General features: G+C 50.7%; 1 protein-coding gene and 2 long non-coding RNA genes across 4 annotated transcripts; 1 reads left to right on the forward strand and 2 right to left on the reverse strand.

The window, feature by feature from the left end:
* Positions 1–2,235: 2,235 nt before the first annotated feature.
* Positions 2,236–12,867, reverse strand: CCDC124 (coiled-coil domain containing 124). 2 transcript variants are annotated; one of them, XM_086408442.1, is made up of 5 exons: positions 12,840–12,867; positions 7,258–7,427; positions 3,436–3,625; positions 2,801–2,915; positions 2,236–2,690 (listed from the first exon to the last, which is right to left on the reverse strand). In XM_086408442.1, the coding sequence occupies exons 2-5, from the start codon at positions 7,414–7,416 to the stop codon at positions 2,483–2,485; spliced, it is 672 nt and encodes a 223-aa protein (XP_086264568.1). In that variant the 5' UTR covers positions 7,417–7,427; positions 12,840–12,867; the 3' UTR covers positions 2,236–2,482. The 2 variants fall into 2 exon arrangements, with proteins under 2 accessions (XP_086264568.1, XP_086264571.1); XM_086408445.1 differs by having other exon boundaries at positions 12,566–12,867.
* LOC147368121 (uncharacterized) lies at positions 3,621–6,976 on the forward strand. Its single transcript, XR_015166484.1, has 2 exons — positions 3,621–5,372; positions 6,475–6,976. It is a non-coding gene; the product is annotated as an uncharacterized LOC147368121 (long non-coding RNA).
* A 77-nt stretch (positions 12,868–12,944) lies between the features above and the next one.
* On the reverse strand, positions 12,945–13,263 carry LOC147368122 (uncharacterized). Its single transcript, XR_015166485.1, has 2 exons — positions 13,122–13,263; positions 12,945–13,001 (listed from the first exon to the last, which is right to left on the reverse strand). It is a non-coding gene; the product is annotated as an uncharacterized LOC147368122 (long non-coding RNA).
* Between the last annotated feature and the right edge of the window lie 12,959 nt (positions 13,264–26,222).

Consider the following 26,222-nt stretch of genomic DNA (forward strand, 5'->3'; position numbering starts at 1 on the left):
GCTGTCCAAGGGACTCTCAAGAGCCTTCTCCAACACCACAGTTCAAAACCATCAGTTTTTTGGTGCTCAGGCTTCGTTATGGTCCAAATCTCACATCCACACATTACTATTGTAAAAACCATAGCTTTGACCATACAGACCTTTGCAGGCAAAGTAATATCTCTGCTTTTCAATATGCTTGTCTAGGTTTGTCATAGCTTTTCTTCCAAGGAGTAAGCGTCTTTTAATTTCATGGCTGCAGTCACCATCTGCAATGATTTTGGAGCCCAAGAAAATAAAGTCTCTCACTGTTTCCATTGTATCCCCATCTATTTGCCATGAAGTGATGGGGCTGGAGGCCATGATCTTCGTTTTTTGAATGCTGAGTTTTAAGCCAGGTTTTTCACTCTTTTTCACTTTCTTTTTTTTTTTCTCTTTTTTTTTTCTTTTTTTTTTTCTTTTTCACTTTCATCAAGAGCCTCTTTAGTTCCTCTTGGCTTTCTGCCATAAGGGTGGTGTCATCTGCGTATCTGAGGTTATCGATATTTCTCCCAGCAATCTTATCATGTGCTAGGCCAGGGTCCAGCATCCAGAGGATGTTTCTCACGGCTGGTCCAGTCTCCGACACCCTCCACCCTCAATGCTCCTCTCCAGACTGTTCCCTGAACGGCTCCTTCCCTCAAATCCCATGGGATCTTCCTGAGGTCCTTCCTGGACCCCTCACATGCCTCTAGTCCTGCCTCAGAGTTGGCTCCTGGGGAAATCCCCAAACTAAGCCAGTGCTCAAGATGTATGTTGGTTAGTTTTTATGTCAGCTGCTATTATTTTAGGCACCTGCTATACTGCACTTCAGCTGTACTCGATTATTAAAGACACCATCCCCCCTCTGGCCCCGTTGAACTAGGAAGCCTTGTGTTTCAATTTTCCCCTCTGGAAATGGGTATCACAGGGACTTCCCTTGTGGCTCAGTTGGTAAAGAACTCGCCTACCAATGCAGGCAGACCCAGGTTCGATCCTTGGGTCAGGAAGATCTCCTGGAGAAGGAAATGGCAACCCACTCCAGTATTCTTGCCTGAGAAATCCCGTGGGCAGAGGAGCCTGGTGGGTTACAGTCCAGGGGGATTACAAAAGAGTCAGACATGACTGAGTGACTCACCAATAACAACTCTGTAGAACAGGAGTTGTGACCTCCAGGCCTTTGCACGTGTGGTTTCTTCAGCTTTTTCTGCCCCTTGTCAGTGTGGAGAACTCCCATACTTCAAGGCCCTCCCCCCATGAAGCCTTATTACCCCTCTACTTCCGGGCAAAGCCTGGCTCCCTTTGGCTCAGCCATGACCCCACACAGTTGGGGCCATCTATAAAGATCTGCATCTGAGACTTGATGTCTGGGAGACGAAGCATTCTTGGCAGGAAGAACTAAGCATGTAGGCCATGAGGGGCAACAAGCCTGCTGTGCTGGAGAAGTTGAGAACAAGCAGATGATGGGGCTGGAGGGTGGCGGAGGGTGAGAGGATGGGGGCCAGAGGTGCAGAGAGAAGTCACTTGGGTGGAAGCCCATAGCAGTGACATAGTAAATGCGTGGACACCGCCCCACACACTTGGGCCCACCTCCCAGCTGCCCTTCCTCTCCACTGGCTCCCTGAGGTCAACTAAGCTTTAGGAAGCCAGAACCAAGTTGAGATCTCACCCAGCCCTTGCGCCTCTGACCGGACACTCATTCCTACCCAGATTCACCTGCCCACTCCAGCTTCCAGGGCCTTGCCTGCCCAGTGCCCTGCCTCTGCAATGGAATCTGACTCATTTCCCACAAACGTGTGCTCTAAAGAAACCCTCTACCAGAAAGCCTGCCCAGGACTCGACGCAGATGCCTCCCGTGTTGGAATAACAGAAGAGCAGCCTACATCTCCTGACCCCAACACAGTATGTGACCTGGCTGCTGATTCGGGACCAGAATCTCAGGATGCCAACAACTCATCTCCAACTCTCCTCTGGTTCTATCTCTGCAGTACTGTGTGACCTGAAGCCAGTGCCTCAACCTCTCTGAGCTACCCCTTTGCAGCAACCCAGCAAATCTTCCAGAAAATAATGGTATAGGCCTCTCACTGGACCACTGGCCCAGGTAGAAGCAGAGCACTGTCTGCTCTACACTATCTCAACTAGCCTGCTAGGACAGGAGCGCTTTGGAGGCCCCCTCGTTCCAGCTCTCCTCTCCCACCACCCACTCACACATCGACCCATACCCACGTAGACTTCAAGTGCACACTCTGCCTCACCGGCCACCTTTATTGGGCACTCGGCCCCAGGATTCTGGCGCACGCATGAAGGGCAGGGGCGTCACTGCAGCAGGGGCCCTGTAGCGGGAGATGTGGCCAGTGATGCCACCAAGCCCCTAGGACACACGCCATGGCCCCAGATATCTGTAGCCCTTGGAGCTGACCCAGCGGGAGGGCGTGTGGGATTGCGACCCTGACCGCCTGCCCGGGCGGCTCCTCCAGTTCCAGGCTCACTTGGGGGTGTTGAAGGGCACCGCCCGCTGGTTCATGGGGTTATCCGGTGAACGCAGCCACTCCTTTTTGAGCATCTGCTTCAGCTGCGACAGCCGCATATTGGGATTTTCTTGCTTAAGCCGCGGCAGCTGCGCCTCCTCAAAGGCAGTGTAGGCCGCCCGCATGCGGCGCTCCGGGTGTCTGTCCACCGCCTCCTCCGTCACGCTGGTGAAGACGCAGACGTCAGGGGGGCTGGGGCGTGGGCCGCCCCGCCCCCGGGCCTAGCCCCACCCCGATCCAAGCCCCGCCCCCAAGGCCTAGGCTCTGCCGGGTACCTGAGCACAGCGATGGCGTCCTCGATGGTGCGAGCCTCCACGCTGCCCTCCTCCAGCACGCGGCGGTTCACGTTCTCCTCCAACGGCACCTCCAAGTGGCTTTTGGCTTTCTCGGCTGCGGGCGGGAGCGGCAGGGGAACAGAGATATACCAGAAACAGAGACATGAGCAGAGATGCTGAGTTCCAGGGAGATGAGACACAACGGAGGGGACGAAGTAGGGGAGAAAGGGAGGCAGGCAGAGGATTGAGGATGGAAACACGACCCCCTCCCCAAGTCCTACCTATCGGGGTGGGCCAATCCTGCCCCCAAGCCCCCTGACTTACTTCTCTGCAGCCCACCGCTCAGGAGACACCTCCTAAGCCGCTGCTGTCTCCTCGCCTCGGGGCACCACATCAGCCTTGGGGACCCGGGAGAGCACAAGCTAGGGTCGGGTGCGGCGTAAGTAATTACACACGTGCGTGCCTATACCGTCTGTGTTCAGAGCGAGGCCTTAGGAGACCCAGCCACCCTTGCAGAGCCCACACAACTTCTCTGGAGGTGAGGAGGAGGCCCTCTGGACTCAGTCCAGGGGGTCTGCCCACTGCCTCTCGTTTCTCAGGTAAAAGGGCAGCTCCAGCGTGGGCCCAGGCCCCACCTGGGTCAGGGCTTTCCTTGTGCTGATGGTCTCGGCGGAGAGTCTCCTCAATCTGGGCGCGGGTGACCTTGCTGGAGGCGGCCACCCGGGGGGCCTTGCCACCCTTGAGCTTTGAGTCTTCCTCCTCCAGCAGTCGCTGCGTCTCCTTCTTGCGCTCCAGCTGCTCCAGGCGCCGCTTCTCCTTCTCCTCCTGAGGGATGGAGAGTCAGGCATGGATCCTGCCCCAGTGGCATGGGGTCCAGTTCGCATCCCAACCCATGTGATGGAGACTCTGCTGTGTGTTAGACCCCATGCTGGTCTTAGGGGACACAGGAGCACCATGGGCCTACCAGGGGGCTCCCATCCTACATGTCTATGGGAACCTTAGCTAAGGAAGCAGGGTGGGTGGCTCTAGAAGAAAAAGTGATGCCTAGGCTGGGGAAGAGGAGGGTCCTTAGTCGGAGGAATGGCAGGTCCAAAGGTCCTGAGGCAGCAACCACCTAGCATGACAGGGACAGCAAGAAGTTAGAGTGAGGAGGGGAAGTGTGAAGGGAGAAGAGGTGGGGAGGGCAGAGCCGGGACCACAGGGAGCCTCACGGGCATGGGGAAGGGTTTGTACTGGATTCCAAAGGCGACAGGAGCCACTCGAGGGTCTGAACCCATCTGCCAGCTGGGGCAGTGGTTCTTTTATGGGCCAGCAGACCTTGGGGAGGCACTGCTGAAGTGTTCCCAGCTGAGTGTCACAGAGGCTGGGACTGATCCCACGCTGGCTCCCCAGGAAGGCTCTGATGCCAGCTGGTCGAGGAGACGTGTAGCCTAGAGTACTTGTCCTTGGCTGCTGGCCCTCCACTGCTCCGGGGACAGCGCGAGGTTCTGGTTCATTTGTAGTGCGATGTGGCTTCAGGCTTGAGATATTCTGCTGCCGCCCACCCCACACCCCCACAGAGCCCTGCGCTACAGGCATCCCCGCCTGCCCACCCACTGCCTGCAACTCTGCCATCCACCCTCCGTGCCTTGGAGATGGTCTGTGTGCTGGTAGTGCCCCTGTGACAGGACTAAGGGCCCCAGAAGAGGGGTTCCTGAGGACACGTACTGGGCCTCTGACCTCCAACCTGCCTGATTGATAGGAAAGGAGGAAGACTGTTTGGACGCAGCTGCTGGGCTCCCACATCTGTGGTCAGGTGCCTAGGGTAGGGCCGTTGTGCTCTGAGTCTTGGTTTCCCACTGGTTTCCCCACTGGTCCTCGTGAGGCTCCTTGACTGCTGTGTGGTGCACGTACAGCCCACGTTTACCCTGTCCACAACACAACCCTGCCTCAGGGCCTTTGCACTAGCTGCTCTCCCCACTTGGAACGCCACTGCCAGCCTCCTCTCCTGGTTAACTCTGGCTCACCCTGAGCTCCTGGCTCCCTATCCACCTGCTCTACCGCATGGCTCTTTCCTGTGTCCCACAAATCATCTGGCTTATCCCGGAGGCAGGCCCTGGCCCAGCACACAGTAGGTGCTTAAGTAAAAGTGTGCTGGACAAATGAATGAATGAATTCCAGAAGGCTCCAAGCACCCAGGAAGGGCATGCAGACTGTGGCCGTGAGTCTCCTGGGACATGGGACTGAGGAGGGAACGTAAGCATTTACACTCTGACATTCAGAATTTTTCTGAAAAAGTCACTCACAGTTTTTTACAAAGGGCAATTAACAATTGGCAGCATCTGGTGACGGGTGAAGGATGAGGCCACTGGTGGAATATTCCGGAGCCATCAAAAATAAGCATCATAAATAATCGAGATGGAACCCAGAGAGTCACGTGCTCATCGCCGAGTTGCTTAATATGGAACAAATGGAGACAAAATGCTACCCTCCAGGCGGGGCGATGAATTACGGCCCAGCTTGAGGCTGAATCCTGGCAGCAGGGAGAAATCTGGCTGCAAGATCCCACTTAACTGAGGACATGGCCTTTAGGGTACGGCATTGGGTGAGAAAAGCCTTTGGTGTCACATGATGGGGGGGGGTGCTGCTTTTTTTAGTGCTTTAGAACAAACACGGATTTTCTTTTCATAGAAACTATCTTTTTAAAGCAACTGTCACGTAAGAAAGAGGGACCAGGTGTGCTCTGTAGACTGTGGGCCCCCTCACCCATCAGCAGGAAGAGGGATGAACAGAACCCAGAAAATCACCCAGTGGGGAAGAACCATCAGAGACTCCATGTAAAATACTCAGCGGGGAGAGTTCCCTGGTGGTCTAGTGGTTAGGACTCAGCACTTTTGCTGCTGCGGCAAAAAAAAAAAACACAAACACTCAGGAGGGGGGACTGTCCGGGAGGGGCATGGGGGCTGGGAATGTTCTAGAGACCAGGGGCTGGCAAACTGTGGCCTGTTTTGGTTGTGGTCTATCTGCATTCAGTGGCCTGTGCTACAGTCGAGCGGCCTAGAGAGCGAGTCTGCGCCCTGCTGCCTGGCTGGCCTCCTCCTGTGTGCCTTGCAGGTGTGTGCGACACAGGTGATGGGACAGGCAGATGCTCCCTGGGCAACCCCTGGGGCAAGCACACTCACTGCAAACCTGGAGGCAGACCCCCAGCCCGGCTCCAGTCCCACTCACAGCCCTGTGACTGGGGCTTCCTGCCTTGTCTGTGTCTCAGTTTCCTCACCTGGAGGATGGGATACCAAAGATGCAGGCCTGGGGAGGGCTCCTGGGCTGGGCTGGGCTGCTGCCTCGGGGACTGTGGAAAGGTCTCTGGCTTTTCTGTCTAGAGAACAGATCCTTGGCAGACACTGTTTTTTCTTTTGGGTTTTAACTTTCCTGTATTGTCAAAATGTTGACAGTCAAAAGAGACAGGGGCTCCCCTGGCAGTTTAGTAGGACTCTGCATTCCCACTGCAGGAGGCACGAGTTCAATCCCTGGTCGGGCAACTAAGATCCTGCGAGCCACCCAAAAAAAAAAGAAAAAACTGAAAGATGTCCATGGACCCAGAATGTAGCATGGGGGCGGGGAGATTGGGGGGAGAGGGAATCAGTGATATTCAATTCCAGCTAAAAACAAGGCAGGATCCGTCTTTCCCTACACAGGAAGACAGTGGGAAAAACTCACAAAAGCACCCAGGATCTCCCAGAACTGGGCACGCACGGATGGTGCGTCACCACTGCAATGCTAGAACCTGGGACCCACCCAGGCGAGGAGGACAAGCGGCTTAGAATGGTTTCTGGCGCCACCTACTGGACCAAGTGGGTCAGCGTCAGCCCTGAACCTCTCATCAATGAAGCACCCACTGTGTGCCAGGCACTGGGGCCCAGCAGAAGACAGTCACTATCCCTGCCCTCTTGTGATTTTATAAACACCTGGAAGAACCGCGTCAGCACGTCAGAAACGGGACCTATCAGTGTCTCTCAGTCTCAGCACCACTGGGTGTGGAGCAACCTCCCATAGCTCGGCCCACCGCATGCCAGCAGCACCCTCCAGCTGTGACAACTAAACACGCCTCCAGCTGCTGCCAGGTGTCCCCTGCGTGCTCAAGGGTGAGGCACTGGCAGTCTTGTCTGATCCTGGCATCACATAAAGGAGAGAAACTAACCCATGGAGGGCTTGTGATTGCCTAAATGTGCCAAACCCCAGCCCCCTCCGGGACCCTGCACAAGCCTTTGCTACTCCTGTCTCCCCCGCTGCCCGTGTCCACCCTTCAGGCCACAGACCCAAGGCGCCCGCCGCCTTCTGCCCTGCGGGCAGAGGGCCCCCCTGCTCCCGTCTCCCTCCCTGCCGTGCTCCACGTCCAGTGCCCCTCACCCTTCAGGCCACAGACCCGGGCGCCCACCGCCTCCCCCCGCCCCGCCTGGCCCGGGGCGTGGGGCCCTCACCTTGCGCTGCTCCTTCCTCATGGCGTGTTTGTCCTCGTCCCTCCAGTACGCATCTTCCAGCTCCTTCTGCTTCTTGGCATCCGCCGCCGCCTTGGCCTCAGCCCTCCGCGCCCGGGCCGCTGCCGACTTGGTGTTCTCGCCCTGGAACTTCTTGGGCATCCCTCAGCAGGCTGTGAGACAGGGGCAGGGAACAGTGAGTCAAGGGCATCCACCGTCCACAGCCTCACACTCACACCTGTGCAGCCGTGACCCCCTTGGGGCCCCCTTGGGGCTTCACCTATAAAACCAGGGCTTCAGACTCACTAATCTCTCTTTCAAAAAAAAATCTGAGGTGAAGTTCACATAATACACAAGGAACCATCTTAAAGTGCCCAAGTCAGTAGTATTTAGCACGTTCACAATACTGTGAAACCGGCACCTCCATCTAGTTTCAGAACATTTCCACCATCCCCAGGAGACCTGACCCCATTAGCTATCAGTCCACATCCCCCCTCCCCGCAACCACTAGTCTGCTCTCTGAGGATCTGCCTCTTCGCACGTCTTTCGCTTAGCACCGTGGTTTCAAGGCTCACCCACGTGTAAGCATGTGGCAGTGCATCACTCCCTTCTTATGTCTGAGTAATATTCCACTATATGGACGGACCACATTATGTTTATCCATCTGTCCACGATGGTGGACCTGTGGGTGGTTTCTACATTTCGGCTCTTACAAGTCATGTTGCTATAGATCCCCGTGGGCCAGTGCAAGAGGACCCTCCCACCCTGCCACCTCTGCGGCCGGCCGCACTCCTCTGATCCCACAGCTGAATGCCCCTCCCCCTGGGTAAGCAGTTCCCCCCTGGCTAAGCAGAGCCCAGTGACCCGGCCCAGGCTCACACAGCCATGAGAATTTTAACACCCGTAAAGCTGCTGTCCAGTGTGGGCGCCTGCTCTGTGTGAGCCCCTCGCCGGGTGCTGGGGTGATCACGATACACTCAAATGGGAGGAGCCACCCTCCCCACACCCGGCCCCCTACTAAGCATTTTATATGGCCCAACTTCATTGAATGCTCCCAAAGCCTTAAACCGGCTTCCTAGGCGGCTCAGTGAATAAAGACTCTGTCTGCAATGCAGGAGATGTGGGTTTGATCCCTGGGTCAGGAAGATTCCCTAGGGGAGGGCATGGCAACCCACTCCAGTATTCTTGCCTGGAGAATCCCATGGACAGAGGAGCCTGGCGGGCTACAGTCCATTGGGTCGCAAAGAATCAGACATGACTGAAGCAACTTAGCACACTGGCACACAGCACAAAGTCTTAAACACGGCGACTGTCCTTATTCCCTTTTGAGGATGGGGAAGTCAAGGTACCTAGCCAAGTTGCACAGGACTGAGCCTCAGGTCTCACCTCCAAAGCCTGCCTTTCAGGTGAGGAAGGGAAACCAAGAAATTAAGAGCACCCTCCCTCCAGAGTGCTGACACAAGCACTGTGAGGTCATGGCACAAGCCTTCAGCTCTCCAAGCCTCAATTTTCCTCATCTGGGAAATGGGCTGGTGTCCATTTTCTCCCCACTGAGAATCTCCAGCTCAGTCCCTTACTGAACCTTGAAGAAGTAGGCCCAGCAACCAAGAAAGAAGGGGAGAGAATGTGGGGTCCATCCTGACTCAGGACCACCAAGCAACCCACCCCCACCAACCTCCTAGCTGTGTGGCTTATGGAGGAGCGGAAATCTACCTCTGAGCCCCTATGGAAACTCTAACATCAGCTCCCATTTGCAGCAGTTGCAATGCTTTACACACAGTGTCTTAGTGAATTCTCACAACCCTGGCAGGTGATGGCCAAGCTGAGACCTGAAAGATGGATTGGAAGCAGCCCTGTGGAAATGAAGGGCTGAGACTCCTGGACAGAGGGCCCAGGATGTGCAAAGTCCCTGTGGCAGGAAAGTCATGCACTAGAGAAAGCATGGAAGCCACTGAGGCCAGTGTGGGTGAGTGAGGAGTTAGAAGGGAAAGATGCGGAGGAGAGGTGGGGGAGGAGAGAGAAGAAGGGAAGGGGGAGAGAGAGACTGGGAGGGAGGAGGAGGCAGGGAGTGCTGGGGGGAGGGAGGGTGGGGAGGGGACAGGGAAGGTGAGAGGCTGATAGATCAGGATCTTAGGGGTAAGGAAGAACAAGGATTTTATTCTCTGGGCACCAGAGAACTTTTAGGCAGCTCTGAGCAGGTCATGAACCTGTTCTGATTTATGGTGTCATGTGGGTGGGCGAGGGGCTGAGGGTGGCAGTCAAATGCTGAGCGAATTAGGACGGTGCCGTGGGCGGAACCAGAAGTTTGGAGTCAGATGGAGCTGGGCAATAACTGGAACGCTGACTGACCGATGTTGCAGTCTAAATTATGTCATCCCCTGACAGCAGCAAGGCCAGGTACTTTTCTTCCATTTCACAGATGAAGAACCTGAGGCTTTGAGAGGGTGACATGCTCAAGGCCACCCCGTGGCTTAGTGGAGGGGCCCAGATTCCAACCCAGGCCCAGCCCCTCAGTCCCAACTTGGTTCTAACCCTTGCCTCACTCTAGGCTGCCAGCTGGCCCTTCAGGGAACATCAAGGCAGATCGGGTCTCTGAGGCCGCTTGTGCCCGACACAGGGAGGTAGTCCCGCCACGGTGAGATGGGGGACTGAGTCCCACAGGGAAGAGCAGGGCAAAGTTGGGGAGATCAGCAGACCCAGAAGACTCAGGGTTGAGTCCTGGCTCTGCAGTTGTGGCTGACATGCTCCCCTTGAGCCTCAGCTTCCTCATCTGAGAAGTAGGGTTGATTACCGTCCCTCTATGCACAGGATGTAAGACCTGCCACGGCAGGGCTGAGCATGCCAGCCTGATCCCCATCCTGCTCCTGAGCCCCCTAACCCATTCATTACTGAGCATCTACAATGTACCCACCAGAAAACCTCTCTGGACTCCCCAGGAGAGCTCTAAGAAGTTGGTGGGGGTCACAGTTTCAGTTGAGGAAACTCCCCCAATTCCCCCTCTCACTCTCAGCGGCAGCCACACCAGCTGCCTTGCCTTTTTCCAAACCTACCATGCAGGTTCCTACCTCAGGGCCTTTGCACTTGCTGTGCCCTCCACATTTGTTCCTCTTTTTACCCAGTTAATTCCAACTGAAACTGCGGGGGCCCAACTCCAAAGTGTTGCTACCTTCAGGAACCCTTTCTGGAAACTCCCCTTGACTCTCAGATGATAAACTTTCTCTTGAGGTACTTCTTTGGGTTGCTATCTTATGTTCATTTACAGGATTATTGAACAAATGAAATTAAAAGATGCTTGCTCCTTGGAAGAAAAGCTATGACAAACCTAAATAGTGTATTAAAAAGCAGAGACATCACTTTGCCAACAAAGGTCCATATATTCAAAGCTATGGTTTTTCCAGTAGTCATGTATGGATGTGAGAGTTGGACCATAAAGAAGGCTGAGCACCAAAGAATCGATGCTTTCGAACTGTGGTGTTGGAGAAGACTCTTGAGAGTCCCTTGGACAGGAAGGAAATCAAACCGGTCAATCCTAAAGGAAATCAACCCCGAATATTCATTGGAAGGACTGATGCTGAAGCTCCAATACTTTGGTCTCCTGATGCGAAGCACTGACTCACTGTAAAAGACCCTGATGCTGGGACACACTGAAGGCAAGGGGAAAAGAGGGTGGCAGAGGATGAGATGGTTAGATATCATCACTGACTCAATGGCCATGAATTTGAGTAAACTCCAGGGGATAGTGAATAGAGGAGCCTAGCCTGCTGCAGTCCATGGGGACTCAAAAACAGTCAGACATGACTGAGCAACTGAACAACAACCATCTTCCCCACTAGGCTGAGAGCTCTGCAAGGGCAGGGCTGGGACTGCCTTCATCAGTGTCCCGTATAATGGGAGCTCAAAAAATGTTTTGAGCAAATGAATAAACAAGCATTTATTTTCAGGGTACCCTCAGTATTTACTTCACACGCTGCGTTGTGTCCAAACTCAGCTTCTCATTTCTCTTCCCACTCACTTTCCTCCCAGCCTCTGAGCCTTTTCTCTAGCTGTGCCTTCTCCTGATACACCCGTCCCCCTCCTCCTGTGAAAACCCTGTCCACTCGCAGCAACTCAGATGGGGCATCCCCTCCCCTCCCCCTGTTGCTTAAGACTCTGATTCCATCCCAAAGCCTGAAAAGGGGCTTTTTGACCCCCTCCTTCAGGCCAAGACTGAAATAGTTATGTCCCTCCAAAATTTACATGTTGATTTTGTGACTAACACTCAGTGTGACTGTATTCAGAGACAGGACATCTGAGGAGGTGATAACGGGTAAATGAGGTCCTAAGAGTGGGGTCCTAATCTAACAGAGCTGGTGTCCCTTTAAGAAGAAAAAGACCAGAATTTGCTCTCTTCACCACGTGAGAACACAGTGAGGTGGCCATTGCAATTCAGGAAGAAGCCTGCACTAAGACCAAACTGGTTGACAACTTGATCTTAGACGTCCTAGCCTCCACATTTCTGCTGTTTAAGCCACCCAGTCAGTGGTATTTTGTTATAGCAGCCAGAGCTGATTAAAACAGACAGCTTTTCTTCTGTTTAATAAACACACACTTTGTCATTCAGTAAACATGCACTGTTGGATGGACAGGGAGGCCTGACATGCTGCGGTTCACAGGGTTGCGAAGAGTCGGACACGACTGAGCGACTGAACCGAAATGAACTGAAACAATAGCAGCACCTACTATGAGTGGGATGCTGGGGAAAGAGGCAGTGCTGATGGGCTTCCAGACTAAATGGGATTCCCAGGCTGGGTGGGATATAGACAACAGGAGTGTTAATTCCAGATCAGAGTTGTGATGGGGCCATGCAGGTGCCAGGGGAAGTCGGGAGGGAGCTTCTGACCCAGGGGGTGAAAAAGTGCTTCCTGGGGGAGACATCAAAGGAAAAATCTAAGGGTGTGGGGAGACCCAAGCCCCCAGTGGTCGGGGGGGAGGCAGGCTGGGTAGAGCGGATTTCTATTTCAGGGTAATGGGAAGGTGCGGAGGACCTCAGAGCCCTCTGGGGCTGCTGAGGTGGTGAACGGAGGACTGAGATAGAAGCATGAAGCTCAACCAGGAGGGTCTAAGGAGTGGTTTTGGCTAAATCAGGGAGTACACTTAGGAGGGAATCAATACCCACGTGGTTGATTAGATGTGAAAGTAAGATAGAATAAAACAGGAAACTCAACGCCGCCTCCTCCAAGAAAATCCTCCAGCTACCCCTTCTAGGCTCCTCCAACCCGTCGTCCCTCTCTCCAGCTCCGATCCTACTGCATGAGGCCAGGGACGTCCGTACCCAGCTCTGTCACCCGCAAGCCTGTAAGCTGCTCAGGAGCACGACCAGAACTAAGTAGCTTCGAACACGACGCTGTCCCGCTGGATCTCAGTCGTCCGCTCCGGGAAATGGGGATAGCCCCCGCGGGAACCCGGGAGACTGGAGGTCGGAAGTGCGTTCGTCTCTGAGAACCCCACCTCCAGCCCTCCCGGGGAGGTGGTCTCACGTCCTGCTACCCCGCGGGGCTCACCCGCACCCCGCCCCCCGGCTCCGCCCGCGCCGCTGCCATTCCTACCTCCTTCCCCCGGCGCCGGCCCGGTCGCACCTCCGTGACGTCACCGCGGGGCTGGCGCATGGACACCCACCAGGCAGCGCGTGCTGATTACGTCTGGGCTTCGTCGCCATCTTGGTAGAGGAAATACTGCTTTTTATCTCCAATCCAACTCAAGGGCGTTAGCTATTTGTTTTTGTGTGCAAGAAGCGAATATTTTATAAATCCTCATCTCTTCCGCTCACTTCATATACTAACTAGTCAGGAGAGGGGAGCATAAACTACAAACTGGACCACTGTCCTTACCGAGATGGCCGTTGCCCAGAAGAAAAACGGCGTCCTTGGTTTCATACGCGGGTCTGGCGGCGTCAGTCCAGAGTTGCTTGGCCGGCAGGGAGCGCCAGAATCCGTGGTCCCCGCGTGGCCGGTATAAGCGCTTCGCTTGTGGAAGCCTCCTAGGCCCTTTGCCATCGCTTTGTGCTTTGAAGCCGCTCTCCTACTCTTGTCTGCCTCCCTACTGCGAAGCTTAAGCGGTAGGGAGCAGAAGAAAGGAACAGAGAAACTAAAACACTGCGCCATCCACGTCGAGGAAACAGGCTTACAGACCAGGAATGGAATTCGAGCAAAATGTAATCGAAGGACTCAAAATTTCTAGTGAACCTTCCTCTGGGATTGCTCTCCACCACCCCGCACAATAAAATACTCTTTTATTCAGCAATTAGGTTTGGGGCGGGGCGCTGTTTGTCGTAGGCACCTATACTTAACGATTTTCTGCAGTGTCATCTGTAAAAACGGTAGCATTAGGGGTCTGAAAATGATATACTGGGTCTAGCTGTAGGGGGGAAGCAGGGCAGGGATTTAGGGATTTAGACAGGACGATTTAGGCAGGACCACAGAGTTCATTCTTCAAAAAGCAACACCAATGACATTGCTGGGACCTAAGTGGGATTGTATATCTCCCTTTTCTCTAGCCTTAGATGGTTCCCTACTGCACTGCAGGACTCACCGCACCTTCCCATCTCATCTGCCGCCTCTTTATTCTCTCTCAGCTCCAGCCACACCAGGCTCCTTTCTCCGAATTGCCAGGCACAGTCCTGCCTCAGGGAATTCTCCAGTGCAGTTCCCTCTGCCTTCAGCTTTCCCCATGGATTACTCCCTCACTTCCTTCAGGCCTTGGCTCAGATATCCCTTTCTGAGAAAGACCTTGGACCTCTCCAAGTAGTTGGTGCCCCACCCCTAGCCCTCTTTTTATTTCCTGCATCGCATCAACTTGTTTTGTTGGTTTAAGTGTTTCTTTTCAGTTTCCCCTTTGGCTATGATGTCTGGAAAATGGAACCTGATATCACCTGATGTGATATTTGTCACCAACAAGAACGGGCTCAGCATAAACTTTTATCATTGTTCAGTATTGGGTGGGATGTGGCGGTGCCAAAGGCAACACCTAATTAAGCTGCTGGTAAAGAGCCAGGTTTTTAAAACATAATAATATATTTTTTTTAATTTCAAAAAAAGAGCCAGACTTGTCACACCTTCCTGAGGACAAGGAGCCTCTTAGGTCTATTGACATAACTAAGGGGGTGCAGGTCAAGTGAATGGTTCCAGAACAAGCTAAGTCTTCTGCAAGGTGACTTCTGCCACCTCCCAGGCTAGAGGTCATGTCTCCCAACCCTGAGGGCTCTTGACTTCTATTGTTCTGACATTCTGTAGCTCTTAGATGCTCACTGCTGCTGCTGCTAAGTCACTTCAGTCGTGTCCGACTCTGTGCGACCCCATAGACGGCAGTGCACCGGGCTCCCCTGTCCCTGGGATTTTCCAGGCAAGAACACTGGAGTGGGTTGCCATTTCCTTCTCCAATGCATGAAAGTGAAAAGTGAAAGTGAAGTCGCTCAGTCGTGTCTGACTCTTAGCAACCCCATGGACTGCAGCCCACCAGGCTTCTCTGTCCATGGGATTTTCCAGGCAAGAGTACTGGAGTGGGGTGCCATTGCCTTCTCCAAGCCACTGGACCACAGGAGACAGCAGTTAGGGCTAGAGTCCCTAGTCTCTTCCTGCCTAGCCAAGAACGAATTCAATCGAGGAGGCAGAACGCAAAGAATAATGTAAAAAAGTTTATTGAAAAGAAAAGTACATGTGGAAAGGGGCATGGGCAAGCTCAGAGAGAGAGCTGTGCCTTTGGGAAGTTTAAATCCTTTATAAAGGGGCTGTTTTCTCCATCTGTGTCTTCCCTCAGGTCATCACCTTGTTTGTCCCTGCTGGTTAATTTGTCTCAGGACCCTCCCCTGGAGTGCGCATGTGCACCCTCGCCAAGATGGATCTTGAAATGAAGGCTTCTGGGAGGAGCAAGACTCATTACGGCCTGGAATTACCCTCTGACTTTTGACTCCAAGGAGCCTTTCTGCACAGGTGTAGCGTCTCCCTTATCAGGCAGGGTTTTTTCCTTTGTCCATGCCATGATTATTCCCTTAAGCTAAGAGACAAAGACTGGCTATTACCCTGTTTTTGTTGGCTATAAATTCTTCAACTGGAGCCCACCCATATCTCATCTCAGGGAATGCCAAGGGGAAGATTGTAGATGGCCAACCTGGAGCCCATCTATGTCCTACCTGAACACAAGAAGAAGATGTCTTTTATGCCTCAAATCCCTTTGGGCATCCTGAAATCACCTTTAGGTAACACAGGTATGTGTTCCTTCACCTAAAGAAGCAAGGACAAAAGGAATATCAAACTTGTCTAGAATTCTCCAAATTTTAATTAATTTCAAACTGTTAGAGCTTTTTCATTTACCAAATTTAGGATTAGTTTAAAAAGTGACAAATCAAAAAGAAAGCCATATTCCTCCATTCATTGTATTGAAGTAAAATATGCTAAGATAAAGATCTTTCAATGTATGGTCATTGTATTGAAGTAAAATATGCTAAGATAAAGATCTTTCGATTTATGGTCATTGTATACTTCTCAGGTTAAAGGAAGCACAGCCACTTGGAAGCACAAAGATTACTTTTAAAAAAGCAGTCTCAAAAGTTTTTGTTTTGGAGCCTGGTGGGCTACAGTCGGCAAAAGAATCAACCACGACTCAGCAAGTACACAACAAACACACATTCCTGACAGAAACTCTTAAGAAACTAGAAATAGGTGAGAAAATTCTCAGCCTAAACAAAGCAAAACAAAAAGCCTAGACCCTAGAGCTGAATTATAAAAGGTTTTAGGCAATAAAATGTCCCCAACAGTAGTGTGAACAGTGAACACACAAGAGGAGTAATTTTTAATACTCACTCAATAGAACAACTTTCTGGTTACGTTCATAAATTAAAGGAAATAATAATGTCCAGAAAATAAATATAGTATAAAATCTATTGATCACTTTATATCTAATTATGATCGTAAAAGTATAAAGGAATTTTTAAGAAAAAACATCTGCAAAAGATACAGTTTAAGCAGCCCCAATTAACCTAATTTTTCTTTGTTCCATAGTCTCAAAATAACTGATGATTAATGAATTTCACTTTAAGACATACTTTTCAAATTCAGCAAGATATTTTATGTTCAAATATAAGATTTTGTACTTTTCAAGCTAAAAAAGTCTGTACCTTGCAGTGAATACTTTGTTTCACTGATTTAGACATAAATAAAAACACAGTGTGTCTTTACCTGATTTAAAAAAAAGTATTTGTTTCTTGCATTCTAGATCCACAAATTCTTTTGTTTTGTTTTTTGTTGTTGTTCAATGAAAGGGCTGGGGAGAACAGTGGGGTTCTTGACTCTGTCACATGGGAGTCGTCCCTCACCGTTGTTTATTTTCAATCGTTCATTGGGTTCTGTAACCCTGTGCAAGAGCCAGAGCAACAACAGCAGAATTTGTGGGAGCTTCAGCGACTGGGTTCTGGGGTCTCCGCTCAACTTATTGGACCCCATACCTGCCGACTGCGCTTCACACAGAAAGCAGCATGTCTCAGCTCTTGAGACATATTGACATTTTCCTGCTTTCTCCTTCACGTATGGCTCTCCATCACCATGACACTATAAACCCGGACCTCCTTCTCCCCTCCCCAGAGGAGGATTCACAATTGCCTCCCTGTATTAAAGACTTATCCCTGGGGGTCCAGTGGTTAAGAATCCACCTGCAAATGCAGGAGCCTTGGTTTCGATCTCTGGTCCAGGAAGATCCCATGTGCTATGGAGCAACTAAGCCCAAGTGTCACAACTACTGAGCCTTGCCCAGCTCTACAAGAGAAGCCAGCCACTGCTCTGAGAAACCTGAGCAGCCGCAATGAAGAGTGGCCCTCGCTCACTGCAAGTAGACAAAGCCCTCACATAGCAGCGAAGACCCCGTACAGGCAAAAATAAAGAAATCTTAAAAAAAAAATTATTTCAACTGAGGGACAATATTATAAAGCTGTGCTGTCCGTTAGAAATAAATGGACTTTGATGGTGGTTCAGTAGCAAAGATTCTGCGCTCCCAATGAAGGGGAACCAGTTCAATCCCTGGTCAGGGAACTAGGTCCCACATGCAGCAACTAAGAGGCATGCCACAAGATGCCATGTGCCACAGCTAAGACCCGGCATAGCCAACTACATTTAAAAAGAAAGAAAGAAATGTAAGGTAGGCCACTAATATGGCTTAAAACTTCCTAGGGGCTTCCCAGGTGGCTCAGTGGTAAAGAATCTGCCTGTGAAGCAGGAGATGCGGGCTCAGTCCCTGGGTTGGGAAGATCCCCTGGAGAAGGAAATGGCAACCTGCTCCAGTATTCTTGCCTGAGAAATCCCATGGACAGAGGAACCTGATGGGCTACAATCCATGGGGTCACAAAGAGTTGGACACCACTGAGTGACTAAGCAGCAGCAGCAGGCAGGCACCACAAAAAGTAAAAAGGAACAGGTGGAATTCATTTCCTGATAGATTTCACTTAGCCTAAAATAGCCAGGATATTATGACTTCAACAACTAATGGAATTCTAAAAGAAAACACAGCAAAGATCTCAGAAATCTTCCAAATTCCAAGGTTTAAACTTGCGAGTAGCCTTTGTCGGGCATGAAAAATCAAACCCCTCAAGGACCTGAAAGTTATCTCATTGTGAGTAAACAGTAGACTGCTGTGCATTTGATGGTTCCACTCCCAGGCCTGGAGTCTACCCTATCACAGGCTAATGTGACTAAATACTGCAGGAAGCTCAGAGGACATTCACACAATATGACTGACACACGCAAGCTGCCCTTCCATAGTGACCATGCAAGTGGTCCAAGCATCACCTGAAACCTCAAGAGATAGTGTTCTGAAAAAGTCATTAGAGGAAATCTGCCCTTGAACCTCGATGGAAATAGTTTCATCAGGCTCTGTAAATAACAAGCACAAAAGTAAGACTCTGGTGCAGACGGGAGGATCTGTGTTTTCCAGTTAAAAAGCCTATACCATCTTATCCTGACCAGTGGGTGTCCATTCCATTGGGAAACCTTAAATTGAGGAGTCTTGAAATTTTCTTGGACTCCAAAATCACTGCAGGTGGTGACTGCAGCCATGAAATTAAAAGACGCTTGCTCCTTGGAAGAAAAGCTATGACAAACTTAGACAGCATATTAAAAAGCTGAGACATCACTTTGCCTACAAAGGTCCGTTTAGTCAAAGCTATGGTTTTTCCAGTCGTCATGTATGATGTGAGAGTTGGACCATTAAGAAAGCTGAGCGCTAAAGAATTGGTGCTTTTGAACTGTGGTGTTGAAGAAAACTCTTGAGAGTCCCTTGGACTGCAAAGAGATCAAACCAGTCAATCCTAAAGGAAATGAGTCCTGAATATTTATTGGCAGGACTGATGCTGAAGCTGAAACTCCAATACTTTGGCCACCTGATGTGAAGAACTGACTCATTGGAAAAGACCCTGATGCTGGGAAAGATTGAGGACAGGAGGAGAAGGGGACAACTGAGGATGAGATGGTTGGATGGCATCACCAACCTGATGGACATGAGTCTGAGCAAGCTCCAGGAGTTGGTGATGGATAGGAAAGCCTAGCATGCTGCAGTCCATGGGGTCGCAAAGAGCTGGACACGACTGAGCAACTGAAGTGAACTGCCTTTCCTGAATAAACTCATTTCTGTAGTAAAATAACTGGCTATTTTAAACGTCGGCACCTTACCCCCAACTCTGTAACCATCGGATCAAGCTGATGACTGAGGCTTTGGACAGCTTCCACCCAAAAAGACAAGATTAATTTTCTGATTTCACGGCTTGTTTTTAGTCTTCACCCCGTTCATCTTGCCTATTATCATATTTTGACACCCTATATTAAATGGCTGAAAGTTTTCTCAGTATGCTCTTCCTCACCATCCTGCACTACAGATCTCCACGATTTTCTTCTGCCACTTAAGTAAGAAAACAACTCTCTTGTGTGTGTTTCACAGATCACAGCTACTCTTCTGGATAACAGCTGGGATTGTTGCACCTTCATTCCCCACCTGATTCTGCTGACAAAAATGTAATAACTATTCCTTTGAACAACTCAGAAGGTAGATGTTGAGGGTTGAATAGTTTCTCCCCAAAGAATCTGTTCAGATCCTAACCCCTGGCACCTGGAGATGTGACCTTATTCGGAAATAGGCTCTTTGCAGATATAATCATATTGCTTTGAGGTCATAGTTGATTTAGGATGGGCCCTAATGCAGTGAAGGTGTCCTTATGAGAAGAGGAAAGTATGGTCACAGACGCACAGAGGGAGACGGCCTTGTGAGGATGGCGGCAGATTGGAGCGATGCTGTTGTAAGCCAAGGAACTCCAAGGACTGCAAGCAGCCAGCTCAAAAGCTAGGAGAGAGGCCCAGAACAGTTCTCTCTCTCAGTCCCCGGAAGGATCCAGCCTGCTGACCCTTTGATTTCAACCTGAGGAAGTCAGAATGTTGGGTTGGCCAGAAGGTTTGCTGGGGCTTTCCCATAGCATCTTAAGGAAAAAACCCACATGAACTTCTTGCCCAACCCAATAAATAGCTGTAGGTTTAAGCCACCCGACTTGTGGACCTCTGTTACAGCATTCTGAGGAAATGAATCGAGGAGATTTCTTCCTTTAGGCCCCTCCTACTAGGTACACTTTCCTCACCTACTTAATCCCAAGTGTCATTTGGTTAAAAATTAGAACTTGATCTAAGATCAACAAAAGGCTTCTGCTGAGATCATTTACCACTGTATCAGCAAACCCAGCCTATCAAGAACGGAGCCAAATATTTGGGTTATCTTCCCTACGATAATCAGTGCGTTCCTCTTAGAGACGCCTCGGCCAGCCAGTTCAGAAAAGCTTTCTCATTAAGAGACAGGTGTGTGACATGTCTGCTGTGGGAAACAGTACTTGTGTTCCCATTCAAGCCCCTCCATTTCTGGATTACTGTTTCTTTCTTTTAAGAAATAATTCCTTATTTGTGGCTGTGCTAGGGTCTTCGTGGCTGTGCAGGCTTTCCCTAGTTGCGGTGAGCACGGGCTGCTCTCCCGTTGGGTGCCCAGGCTTCGCATTGCAGTGGCTGCTCCTGCTGTGGAGTGCGGGCTGCAGGACACGCGGGCTTCTGTAGTTGTGGCTCCCGGGCTCCAGAGCGCAGACTCACTAGTTGGGTAGTTGCACCGCAGCAAGCGGGATCTTCCCGGACCAGGGACCAAATCTGTGTCTCTGGTATCGGCAGGCGGATTCTTTACCACTGAGCCAGCAGAGAAACCCTCTCTGTATTACTGCTTCTTCAGAGATCCAGCTTCTGCTCTGGAGGCCCCGCATATACCCGTTTCAATTTAATTCGCCTGTCTTGACTTCCTCGTTGTAGCCGCCCCGGGGAGTCTATGCTTTTGGAACACACTTCCTGCTGCACAAGATAATACTGCAGGTCAAGCAGAACAGTCTGACCAGAAGAAAGAAAAAAGCGGCTTAGATCTCTAGCACAGACCCCTAGCTGAGGTGGGACATGTTTTCTTTGCCTGGATTTGGTCAGCTAGGCTCCTGGCTTTGAGGCCCATGAGGGCAAGTTCTCAAGATGGCTCCCATCGATCCCCCACCACTCAGTATTTTCTGCCATGTGCATAAATCCCTCCGTTTGGAGCGGGCTGGACTTACTGCTTTTTGTTGCTGTTTGTTTAGTTTTCCCCTGCTGCACCGTGCAGCTTGCAGGGTCTTAGTTCCCTGACCAAGTGTCAAACCTGAGCCGCCTGCAGTGGAAGTCCAGAGTCCTAATCACTAGACCACCGGGAATTCCCTTGACTTGCTTTTTTTTCCTTTTAATATTTTCATCCATTTATTTATTTGCTGCATCGGGTCTTAGTCGTGTTGTGTGAGATCTTTTGTTGTGGCACAAGGACTCTCTGGTTATGTATGGCACGCTGGTTCCAGAGTGCGCAGGCTCAGCAGTTGTAGCTCAAGGGCCCAACCGCTTCTCCACACTGGGATCTTAGTTCCCCAACCAGGGGCTGAACCTGTGTTCCCTGCACTGCAAAGTGGACCCTCAACCACTGGACCACCAGGGAAGTCCCTTGACTTGCTTTTAATAAATATCACACAACAGAAGTGATGAGATACCACTTCCAAGATTAGGTTTCTAAGACTATGAATACCTACACCCCAAATTCGTAGCCTCCTTTGCAGTAAAGGAGGCCATCTATGCTGTGGGGGTTTCAAGGAAAGCTTTTCTTATCCTGATACAAGGGAGATGCAGCTGGCCTCTTCCCCACTCTTTTCGTCTTGAATGTAGATGTGATACCTGGACGTGCGGCAGTCATTCTGCAATCAGAAGGCAACAAGCCTGGAGATAAAGAGGACACACGAAAGATGGCAGAGCCAAAAAAGAAAGCCTGTGGTATTGTGGGGCAGGCGAAAAGACACCTGTATCTACCTAGTTCCGGATTCTGGTGTTTTTGTTATGTAAAAAAATACATCCATGTGTTTAAGCCAAAAAAAAAAAAAGGACGATGACTTCCGTCTTGGGTGTCCTCTCTTGGAACACTTACCCTGGTGGAAGCCAACTGCTGTGTCATGAGGCAGCCTTGTGGAGTGAGTGAGCATGGAAGTAGATCTCTGACCCCAGTGGAGCCTTGAGCTGACCCCAGCCCAGGTTGCAGCCTCACAAGAGATCTTAAGCCCCAAATACCCTGCGTGAAACTGAGTAAAGGAAATTTCATTTAAAATGGAGTCAGGAAGCCAGAGCAGGGGCTCTCATGCACTACCGCTTGATATCAATTACAGATGCCAGCAGGAAGAGACCTACCTTGCATTCCCAGCAGGAAATTATCTCTACTTTACTACCCCAACAGGAGGAAGAAAGTTTTCTTCTTGCACAGTCACAGCCCAGACCATGAGAATGGTCACAACTCAGCCAACCAGAAAGCATCACTCCCCTGAACTCTTGCTGTCTTCCAATGGACTTTCCTTCAAACCCACCCCTCCCAAAGTCCCCCTTTTCTCTAAAAATAACATTCCTGTCCTTTGTTGGACTTGCCTTTAGTTTTTGTCCAGAATTGCAGCTCTCTGCTATTCCTGAATAAACCCATTTTGTTGGTAAAATAACTGGTTATTTTATGTTTAAGGTCAATGCCAGATAAGCCACTCCCAGATTCCTGACCCACAGAAACTGTGAAATAAGTGTTATTTTCAGCTGCTAAGTTTTGGGGTCATTTGTTACATACCAGTAGATAGCTAATACAGGACTTGCATGCATGAATGCAATTGTTGCTTCAATTGTGTCCAGCTCTTTGAGACCTCATAAACTGTAGCCCACCAGGCTCCTCTGTCCATAGGATTCTCCAAGCAAGAATACTGGAGTGGGTTGCCATTCACTTCTCCAGGGAATCTTCCGACCGAGGGATCTAACCCACATCTCTTATGTCTCCCGCATTGGCAGGCAAGGTTCTTTACCACTACCGCCACCTAGGAAGCCCCTTAGCTCCTTGAAGTCAAATATAAAAACAAGTCTGGTTTTGAACTCTGGTTGAGAAGCTCACAGGTCGCCATGGCGTGTGTCTTCCTAGTCATAAGGAGCCAATAACCCAACTCACACAGCATCATCCAACCAGAGCTCGTGACAGGACCACGAGAGGGTGTCACAGACTATTGGTACTGCCTGCTGTGGTTCAGAGCAAAAGGTTTTTACCCCTAAACCCCCAAATTCTAGGAATCTGACACTTGAAAACTCTAGATTCTTTTCTCAACTTGGGGTAAAATATATATAACATGGGCTTTCCAGGTGGCGCTAGTGGTAAAGAACCCCCCTGCCAATGCAGGAGCTGCAGGAGATGTGGGTTCCATCCCTGGGTCGGGAAGATCCCCTGGAGGAGGGCATGGCAACCCACTCCAGTATTCTTGCCTGGAGAATCCCATGGACAGAGGAGCCTGGCGGGCTACAGACCATAGAATCTTAAACAGCTGGATGTGACTGAAGCAACTTAGCACGCATGCATGCGTACATAACATGGAATTTATCACTTTAACCATTTTTCAGTGTACAGTTCAGTGACACATTAAGTATATTCATATCATTGTGCAAAACTATCACCACCATCCATCCATAGATATTTTTAATCATCCCAGACTAAAACTCTGTCCCCATTAAACACGGACTCCCTATTTCTTCCCTCATAGCCCCTGGCAACCCTCATTCTACTTTCTGTCTCTATCAAATTACTTTATTTTTCTTTATTGAGGTGAAATTCACACGACATCAAGTTCACCAATTACAGTGTAAAACTCAGTGGCATTTCATACATTCATGATGTTACGTGACCCCCACTCCTATCTGATTCCAGCATATTTTCATCAGCCTGAAGAGACCCAAGCTCTAATAGCAGTCTTTCCCCTCTTTTGCAGTCCCTGGCAACCCCCAACCTGATCTCTGTCTCTATGGATTTGCCTGTTCTGGATATTTCGTATGAGTGGGAGGCGAGAATTCTACCATTGAAACCCCAATGCCTTGCAAATGGATGAGCCACACACCCTGTGACTCTCTGGTTGGCTTCTTTCACAGAGCACAATGCGTAAAGGCTCATCCACTTCTTGTGTCTCTTAGTACTTCATTCCTTTTTATGGTGCGGGCTGGAGTTGCTGAGTCCGTAGCTCCAAGCGATGCGTGTTCACTCACCGCAGGAGTCCTGGCCCCAAGTCTCAGGCCTGGAGAGAAGCCTATGGGTCCAGTCACATGCAGTCTTGGGCAGCCTTGGCTGGGTGCTTCACTCCTCCTCCAGTCCAGCTGTGGGATCCAACCCTGGCTAAAGGGCATGCGAGGCCTCTCCAGGCATCTGGTCTTGAAAACAAATGTTTGAACAAGCGCTGAGTTCAGCAAATATGCTGCACCTCCGTGTGGATGTCAGTGACCGAACGGGCCGGGGTGGGGATCAGGCGTTAACCCGTGACCAGCCCCCTCGAGGACGCAAAGCCACTGTTTGCTTTCTGGGGTTGACCCTTCTCCCCAGTAGATGTGATCTGTGGGCTCCCTGCTGTCCTCGCACACCCCGGGTGTGTTTTCACTTGGCCCCGATAGCAGTCAACTAGGTGCCTCTTTCCCTACATCAAACATGGGCGTCTACCAGCAGCCATGGGCTGGGGTCCCCTCAGACCCTGTGGTCTCCCTGGCAATGCCTCCAGTAAAGGGCAGTGCTTTCATACAATCTTTGGAACTCGCACCCACATTTGTGGACTGGAAGGCTGAAGCTTCCAGGAAATCTGAGCTGCCCGGTCACTTTAGCTGGTAAACACCAAAGTCAAGATTTGAACATAGAGTCCTCCTTGTCTCTCTAGGAGCAGAGATGAAGAGGGGAAGAAGGAGGGAGAGCAGGGGGTCAGGTGGATTTCGTCACCAGATGGATTTTGTTCTGAGGCAATAGGGAGCTATGGGGGGTGTGTAAGCTGGGGAGAGAGGTGGGTGTTAGACCCTTCTGGGGTGGGGGAGGCAGGGTAGATGACAGAGCCCTGGAAGGAGAGACAGAGGCACTGGCTGGTTCAGAGTCTGAATGACAGGAAGCAGGGTACCAGTGGGTGCTGGGAGTGGGTGAGAGAGAGGTTCGTATTTCTCACTGTGTTCTGTTTTTTGATTTCATCAAGCATGGGAACTGTGTGTGTGTGTGGGGGGGGTGCTTCAGATTGTCATAACAAGACTTTCAGAACAACTTGGCTCTTTATCCTTAATATGATGTGATAAAAAGTAACCAAAAAATTCAAAATTTTTTAAAATCAGATGAATAAGATTTATAATTACTTCCCAGGAAATATTTCTATGCTCTACTTGTGAAGGAAAATAGTAAATTTCATGGTAGTATGAATAGCGTGGTCCGGTACTCAGGTTTATTTTAAAGGGAAAGAAAACCTTTCCCTCTTTAGATCTTTTCTCCATCATGTAGGGGTTCTGCGTGGCTGGGGCTACTGTCAGTCAGACTTGTTCTTTGAGTGATTCCGTGTCAGGTCAGGACTTGGAGAAAGTAACGTCCACGACTCAGAGTGGGGCAGCAGACCTGATTTCTTCACGACTGTGCCCTGGCGGGTGGTGGGGCGTGAGGTGAGCCGTCTCCTGAGGAGCTGCTGGCTGGGGGCGGCATCCCGGGTCCCGCTCGCAGCCCGAGGGCTGGCCCAGGGGAGGACGGGTTTAAGGGTGGATCCCGCGTCCTTCCACCGTTGTGCCCCAGGTGCACTGGAACCAGCCGAGCCTGAAGGTGCAGTGGGCCCGGGGAGAGGCAGGTGGGACCATGCCCACGTCCTGTCTTCTGCGAAGGCTGGCTTCTTGACCGCTCTCCCACTGCACCAAAACAAGAATCTGGGACCTCTGTCTTGGCCTCAGTGGCAGATGCCAAGATCAGCAGGAAAGACTGAGACATGCCTTCAGCCCTCTGGGGTGTGTGTGTGTGTGTGTGTGTGTAGGGGATGCAGAATGCTGTGTGACCTGCCCCTTCCCCCATTTAGGAGAACGAGTCAATAAGACTGGGGGATGGGGTATAGAGAGTGAGGAGGAGCAGAAATCTAGGATGCTTCCTAGGGTTGCAGAGTGCATCAGGATCCCTGGGAGGAGGGGTTGTTCTCCGAGGGAGGCTAGGAAGCTGCTGGCTTGAAGTCACCCCGTTGAACTCATGCAGATGTTCCTAGCATGTACCCTGTACCTCCGCCCCATACCCTGTGGGAATCAGCTCAACTGCAAGCAATGGAGATGCCAGGAAGGGGTCAGGAGCCTGGGTGCATGCAAAAATGCTAAATAAAATATTAGCAAATTGAGTTCAGCTGCTCTTTAAAGGACACCATACCAGGGGTGTGCAGGGTTTTACTCCAAGGAAGCAAGGAAAGTTCAGCCTCAGGAAGCCTCATGTGGAGAGATGAAAAGAGAAAAATACCAAATGATCATCTCACCGTGCTGGAAAAACACTGGATAACATTCAGCAACCCCTTCCAATCTTTTAAAAAATTTTTTAGTAAATGGGGAATA

This window comes from Bos grunniens, chromosome 7 (genome assembly GCF_055505025.1).
Source record: "Bos grunniens cultivar Pamir isolate PY7600 chromosome 7, Bosgru_T2T1.0, whole genome shotgun sequence".
NCBI classification, from domain to species: domain Eukaryota; kingdom Metazoa; phylum Chordata; class Mammalia; order Artiodactyla; family Bovidae; genus Bos; species Bos grunniens.